Source organism: Diadema setosum, chromosome 13, assembly GCF_964275005.1.
Source record: "Diadema setosum chromosome 13, eeDiaSeto1, whole genome shotgun sequence".
NCBI classification, from domain to species: domain Eukaryota; kingdom Metazoa; phylum Echinodermata; class Echinoidea; order Diadematoida; family Diadematidae; genus Diadema; species Diadema setosum.
Window position 1 is genome coordinate 33,135,163 of NC_092697.1, and position 7,990 is coordinate 33,143,152.

The window sequence follows — 7,990 nt, forward strand, 5'->3', positions numbered from 1 at the left end:
CTTTTCATCTATTTCCATATATTTTGGCTTTCATTTTTATTTTTCTCTTTGGCAGAGTTTGCTTTTCTTTATCCTTTTTGCTTCATACATCTAATATCTTCCTCTTTGTGTTTATATCATTTTATTACCAGCTTCACAAGACAGTATATACACATTAATTGCATGTTCATGAGTTGATATAGTGAGAAATTTTGCTTTATATGCAGTAGTATGTGTGTGACCACATGAATCTGATGCGGTCAAATAAAACATTTTGATCCTTTAAAACATCATAACTTGTGTGCTCTGACAATGGCAATAATACTTCTGATATCATTTGTAGCTGTTTTTCCTGCAATATGCCTCGAATCCTATGAGGCAAACTTTCTCTTATATGTTTGATGTCCTGGTTATTTGAAAAGCTTGTGTCAAATAGTTTTTGAAAGTACAACACTGTACTTGATATATCAAATTTGATGTGATGATGAGTGTGCAGTGAAATCGGGCAAACTTCCAAGTGGAAAATATGAACTATTTGATTGCTGTACATAAAGCACAAAACTGAAGAGACACAGTATTGAACATTGAAAATGAATTGGAAATAAAGAAGTTTTGAGAGGCTTTTGATGGGGGGAATTGTGAAGGAAGATCAAGGAATAGCTTAAAATGATAAGGGTATTATGTTTTAATGTGCCATTAGTTTTTGATGGGATTTTTCTTTTCTCTGAATCCAATATCCAAGCAGTTTCTGAAGCATATACCATCTTATCCTTGCTTGACCATTTATTTTGCATTTTCTTTGCCCTTTTTAGTTTAGGCATCATACAACTTATGGTACTAATTGCAGCATTATTGTTTCATTTGTATAGTAGAGCATTCTTTTTATTTTGCAAACTTTTTTTTTTTTGTGCACCATTCATATTTCATCACAAGTATGACTTCTTGTTACTTTTCCTAAGTGTACATAAAATATACCACTGGTCATATACAAGTGTATGTAGAAAGAAAAACAAGAATTGTTTGATTTTCTCATCAATGATACAAGCAGTTTTCTCATGTCAGTGTCTTCATCTCTCATTATTTGTATGTGTGTGTTGGAATGTCTCGTGAAAATAGAAACTGATGGCACTCTTCGTTCGATATCAGTTGGATATAAAGGTGATGCACTGTAGTGTACAGTCCTGTACCATACTCATGGTATCTGGGATTTCACATCGGATGGATAGTCACACATTTATGGCATCATTTTGTTGGTGTGTGCATTTGGGCCTTGAAAATGCGTATCAAATGTCATTGTTTGTGTTGGTTAACGAAGCTGAATGAGACTCAACTGTGTATTACGACCTTTAACTTCTGTCTTTGTGTAATAATGTAACGAACATGGTTATATATTTCTTTGAGGAGGAAAAAAAGAGGGCTTTTAGATGCATGTCACATAGTACAATCTTTGCCTGCCATATGCATACACAGACACTACCCATGCTATGCCTTCTTTTCTCTATGTGTTTGTCTTGTTCTCATATTATCACGCAGGCTTTGCTGTAGTAGTTGTAGTGGAATCGTCCGTTGCACTGCCTGCATACACCCCCTGATGGGGCACTCTTGTGTATAGAAGGCGCCATTTCTTGTATATATTGCGCATTTCACACTGTGCAAGGTAACCAAGTCTCTTATCTCCTGCTACTAGCACATGACTGCCCCCCCCCGTTTCCCCACCCTTGCAGACACTTTGCTTTAAACCGCCAACTCTTGCATCCTTTGCTACCTGCTTCTCAGTTTGTATCTGGCCCACCAGCACTGACCGTGACTGACCACATGAAGATGCTTGCATCACCCCCCTTCCCCCCCCCCCCTTCCAGACTTTACACACTTGCAACAGGATTATGGTACTGTATAAGCTGTTATTTTCGCATACAGATATTTTTTGCGAATGAGGAGGTCACAAACATTGCGAGAGGTTGTTTTCGTGAATTGACAGCGACACTATCATAAATGCACTATTAGCCTAATGCATCCAACTGCAATTTGCGCAATTCGCGAAAATTAAACCCTCGCAAAAATAACAGCTTATTCAGTATGCCACATGTATGTTCCTGAATAGATTTTCTTCTTCTTTTCCACTCACCATCTTAGAAAGCCACTTAAAGGGCTTGCCCCTTCCTGAGTTTTATCCCTTACTCTTTCCCTTCTTGCAGAACATAGAGTCGTACAACGGATTGTAGCCTATTCTGTACCCTGCCATTTTTGCATTTTAAACTGTGGGGGAGACAATTTTCCCAACAAGATTTTTGAATCCACATTAACTTTGCATGGGGCTCTCCATGGCTAGTGAGTTCATTGCTAAGTTCTGATCAGTACTGATCAGTGGATTTTTTTCCCCCGCAGGTGGCAATTCATTTACTAAAGAGAAAAAGATATAGAGATGTCAGTTGGTACCTAGTACTATATCTTACATTCTATTTTTACATTTATTTTTTGTTGTATTCTTGAATTAGGATGTGTTGATTTAGATAAATTTAGATACCATGTATATTAAGATCTATTTCCAACACTGTTTGCACACTATGGTACATTCTTGCTGATTTTATCTGCCACCTTCTACGATATCCCCCCCCCCCAAAAAAAAAAAAAAGAGCAAAAAACCTATCATGACTTCTGAAAAAAAAGTGAAACTCAATTGCATGTTAAACTTCACATTAGAATGTTGTTTAATATTTAAGAACAAACATAACAGTAAAACATAAACAGAGTGTTGTAGGCATCAGGTAAAAGTGAACAGTCACAAGCCACAATGTTCTTTTGAAATTAAGTACAAAGTAGGATATTTAATAGTGAGGATTGGTGTGCAGCTGCTTTCCATGGGGTCCTTTAAAAAAAGATGACATCATTATTCCATCTTATTTGCATATTTCATATGAACAATATTAATGTTGGAAGAAAACATGATGAGAAACTTCTATATTGCTTTTAAAGCTACAGTTTACTTTGTATGTGTGTTATTTCATTCTGTAGTCTGATATAAATGAAACTTTCTCTATTCTTTTGTTTGATTTATGTCACCCTGAATATGCGATTTGAGTTTCACTTTAAAACCAGCAATCAATGTATATGCATGTGATTTAACATGGGTCATGTGCCTTGCACTTGTTATGCAGAGAAACTCTCCATTTCTCTTTGATTTCAAACCCATCCCCAGCATGTATAGCAAGATGTGACTGATGCATGCCTTATTTAAAGTTGATCTTCACGCTCTCACACATGACTGTTTCCATCATATTAATACATGTACATGTTGGAGGGTCAGTTTTTTGCTTTATGGCATTCTGTAATAGAGAATACAAAATTTTATATATTGTGTAGTACTTGTATATAAAATTCTGCTACAGTATCCTATGGAAGCCTTATTGATATACACGTTGTACATGTATTTTAATTCTTTTATTATGTATTACAGTTTTTGTTACTTCTCTTTTTTTGTGTATATTTTTTTTAATGGGGGTTAGACAGAGAGAGACAAGTCTTGGGTTCACTCTAACTTTTAGGAACAATAGATTGAGTTGGTCTGTCACAACGACCCAATGACTAACAGAGAAGTGAGATATGTGGCACTGTTGAGATATTTGTTTTTCTTGTAACTTCTGTAACCTGTATTTGTCTTATGTTCGTCTTTTTTTTTTGGGGGGGGGGAGGGGTTTACTCTAACACACACCCGAAGAATTATGCCATTGTGATTGCAATGATCAACACTGACCTTTAATTCTACATATTACAGACACTTTCGCTATGTCATTTCTTCCACAGTTAAACATATTTTATAACTTACAGCTCATCTGTCTCACAGAAAAAATTCTCATTCAGTAATTAGCAGGCAGATTTGAATGAGAAGGCATAATTGCACATGCTTTTTAATTAATTCCCTCCGTATGAATTTTTAGTTTATTGTAGAGTGAATGATATTGTGAGAGAAAAGCACTGCATGTAGTATTGTGCTCATAAACAAAGAGTTTAATAAGCATATATGGTTACACTACCAACTAAATATTAAGTACAATAAGTACAATGTAGTTGACCAAATATGACAAATTGTGCTCAGCATACGTATGCCTTACAGTTTGATTTACAGAATTGAATGAAGAAAGGTGCTACCAATTGAAGACATCTGATTGCTATTTTGTAGTACAATGAAATTAAGCAAAGAGCAGTTTAAGCAGATTACAAGTGATTGCTATGAATTGCTGGCAAAAACTAATGCTGGTGAGTGGTCAGATGATGAAAGAGTTCCAGAAATTCATTCCATGATCTTGTAAGAAAAAACAACAACAACAATCCCAAACATATGAGAGGTTAGAAAAATGCAAAAACAAGCAGAACCTTCGGTCACAGATGACTGAGAAAGGTAAAGATCCAAGTTGTATCTTTAATTTGATGATAAGAATGACTGTCTGAAGTCTGACACACACTACTAAGTTAATTAATTGCGCATGAAAAGAGCCAAATATATTATGAGAAATGACACTAATTTTCACAAAACCTTTTTGTGATGTCAGAACTTGTTGATGGGACTAATGCACAGAGCTTCACCTCAATGCTTTCACTACAGCTTTTTTTATTGTACTCCGTTTTTCTTCTGAAACCTCGCATGTGTATTTGCATGTCGGTATTTCCCCCCGTGACTATTTTGAGATGGATGTCAAAATTATACATCTGTAGGAAAAGGAGCAGAATTCATCAATCCTATGCTACCACCAGATTCAAAACATTATTTTGTTTTGTAATCTCTTAAGTTTGTAGAGCTTGTGTTTTTGCTTTTGTTTTCACAAGAAATTAAGCAAGAACTCACACATGTTCTCAGCAAGAAGCTCAGTTTGTAACCTGAGTACATACAGTAGTATGAGACTTCACTCCGTGACTGCACCTTAAATGCAATTCCATGCTTTGAAGGCTTGAGCATACTGTAAAACCAGAAATGTTGGCTGCATGAAACCTTCCCAAATTTCAGGAGGAGCCAGGATTCATGGAAGTAATGCGTATGAGTATGTGTTTGTCTACACAATACATTGAATGCCAGTATTGATAGCGAAAGTTTCATGCCATGAAAAAGTTTCCATTTCACGAAATTTTTATGAGTTGAATATTTCTAGTTGTACAGTATGCCAGCTAAATTATGCATGAATAGTACAAACTCAGAAACTAAAACTCAGAGTTTTTGAAGTTTGATATTTCTGTTGCCTTCAAAGCAGAAGACAGAATGTGTATACCCTGTTAGTTTTTTTTTTTTTCAAATGTAACATACACATTGTCCTTGCTGATTATTTACATGCTCATAGTAATGTGAATGTAAAGCAAGCTTGTTACAAATCAGTTATAGTCTTGAGATTTTAGAAATATTTTATAATCTTGCAGTGTGTGAAGAAGATGTAAATAATATTATGTGTGTCAAACTCTTTATTTGAGACTGCAACAGTGAAACATGGATGTCTGTGTGTGTGCACTAATGAGTACATTATATGTTGCAGTAGTTCTCACTCAGCCTTTACATTGTATCCCATATAATAATTACTGCTCCATGTCCTAATATCTGTTGAGGTAGACAGCATTAAGGAGTAGAAATGTACAAGTGATTTTTATCACTTTTTAAGACTAATATATTTTTGTTATTGTGTGTAGTTATGACATTCTTCCATAATGAAGAATGGTTTCAAGAAGAGCAAACTGTGGATAAATGTGTGTTTGGGAACTCAAGAAGAACCATAGGATGTTTTAGTCAAACATTAACTATTGTCAAGCTGGAGCTCAAAACTAATGACCTTTTTTAATGATAGTATTTGACACTGCAAAAAGTCATTTCCACAGGGAAGATGTGTAATATAATGAAACAAGTGACTTTTCTTTGTTTCTGTAATTATCCTCTGGCCAGAAAATACATGTATGTGGAGAACTGAGTTTATATATCTCTCAAAAATATGCTCAGCAATAACATGTCACTTGGAAATTGTATGCAGCAGAAAAGATGGGAAAAAAAAAAGAATTGAATGAGCTATCCTGTAAACAGAGTGATAAAAGTTATTGCAGGAATTTACATGACAAGCTGGTGTTAACATTGAACGCTTTCTAATTTGAATTCTGCTGTGGAGATGACTTCATAAAAATGAATAGCCATAACAAAGGATTAACTTGGCAACAAATAACAAAACATAAACATATTATATACAAATGTATGTGCATGCATGTGCAAGGGAATAACTGAATGAGAATGTTAACGAACCATCATTTCAACGTGAATTCTTTGACATTTTGTTAATCGGTGTACTTCTGACATCTTTTGGTTATTGCAGGTCAATATGAACCAGTCAAATATAACTCTGAGCTCAGTGCCCCGGAAGAAAGCACGGATTTTGGTACGCCAAAGGTCATCGCCGATGAAGGCATCAGCATGGATTTCGAGGAGAATCCCGTCCACGAATCTACTCGTCTGGATGCGGGAGAGAGCAGCGACCTGCAGCAAAACTCCAGCAACAACCGCCTGTCGACCACCACTGAGTTCCAGCCGCTTATCATCGATACCGACTGCGACAGCCAGAAACATGCCAAGCTGATCAACGTAGCGCCGACGGAGTCGCATCAGCAGCCCTCTTTCCCGATTGAGATGCATCCCCTAATCCGCGAGTCCGGCATAGGAGGCTCGCGAAGTGGCAGTAGCTCTAGCGAGGACTTCACCCCGGCGTCACCGATGTCGCCGGACAAACCCACCAAAGCTCACTTGTTTCCCAACTCGGGTACGTGTGGTCTGACGGGAAGCATGCCCGACTTGATTAATCCTTTAACAGCCCACGCCTGTAAGGCCAGAATGGACCTTGTGCCCGTGGTTCCCAGTCCGACAGTGTTGCCTACGTCGGGCGGGCTGTTGGGTGGAGGTGCCGCGCAGGGCATCTACCACACGCTGCCTGCCGCTTCGTCGCAAGTTCGCAAGTCGGACTCGCCCTGCAAGGCCAAGTGTAGCAAAGTGAAGAGCGAACCAGATTCGGATCCCTCACCGTGGCACAAACGTGCCTCCAGAATGGATGATGTTGATGACGTCAACAATTCAACAAATACCAGTACACTTGCACTGTCCTCGACACCTGCATCGCCTGAGTCAATGCGATCTCACTTGGAAACTGTCATCTGAGTACAAAATCCAACTGGACTAATGCGGTTCTTCTTTTTTGAAAGTTGTCTATTTAACCCACTGAGTACTGAGCTAAAGGAGATTTGGGACCTGCCTTGCCCTGTTTGAGATACTAACTCTGAAGTGAGCAACCAGTGGATTAAAGAGACAAAGATATTTGTATTCAAATCTGAATCTTAACCCGTTGAGGATGGACTGATTTTGCTTCAACACGCATTTCCCATAGACACCTGCCCGGGTATACTCGGGACTCGTCCCCAATGGGTTAACCTTCATCAGAGACTCTCGCCAGCTGCTTTGTACCTGTACATATTTATATGCGTTAACCGCAGAATCGCTCTGCCTCCAAAAGTGCTTGCAGTCACTTCTAGGTTGACTCTGTTTCTGGAGATATTGTTTTTTTGTTGAAACTAGGAAAATCAGGACAGCTTGTCTTGAGATCCTTGATTACATTCAAAAATATAAAATGTGAGTGGAAGAATTCCATAATGTGTGTGTATATGTGAAGAAAAATGTATTCCTGTGTCTTGCAGTCAATTGCATTGTGTGTTGTGGGCATGAAGTTCAGTGATTCAAGAGATGAAGCCAGCTGACCAAATAAAGTGAACGAATGATTTGAAAGACGTCAGGACTTTGCATGATTTCCATTGGAATAGTGAGAAACTTGAAAATTAAGTTTTAATCTCTTTCTACCCCCGTTATATATAACCTGTGTGACACAACTCACAATACAATATGATATCGGTTTTTTGCCAGCAACAGTAGCTTTAGAGAAGACCAGCTTGGGTAATAAGAGTTTTTGCCCCGCAAACCACATTTTTAAGATTTTATCATTTTTTTAGG

The 7,990-nt window shown here is 37.6% G+C and overlaps 1 protein-coding gene across 1 annotated transcript; it reads left to right on the forward strand.

Annotated features, from left to right (window-relative positions):
- Positions 1-1,565: 1,565 nt before the first annotated feature.
- Positions 1,566-7,147, forward strand: LOC140236599 (uncharacterized). The gene is made up of 2 exons (XM_072316522.1): positions 1,566-1,636; positions 6,315-7,147. Exon 2 carries the CDS (start codon positions 6,413-6,415, stop codon positions 7,145-7,147), a length of 735 nt encoding a protein of 244 aa, XP_072172623.1. The 5' UTR covers positions 1,566-1,636; positions 6,315-6,412.
- The last annotated feature ends 843 nt before the right edge of the window (positions 7,148-7,990 follow it).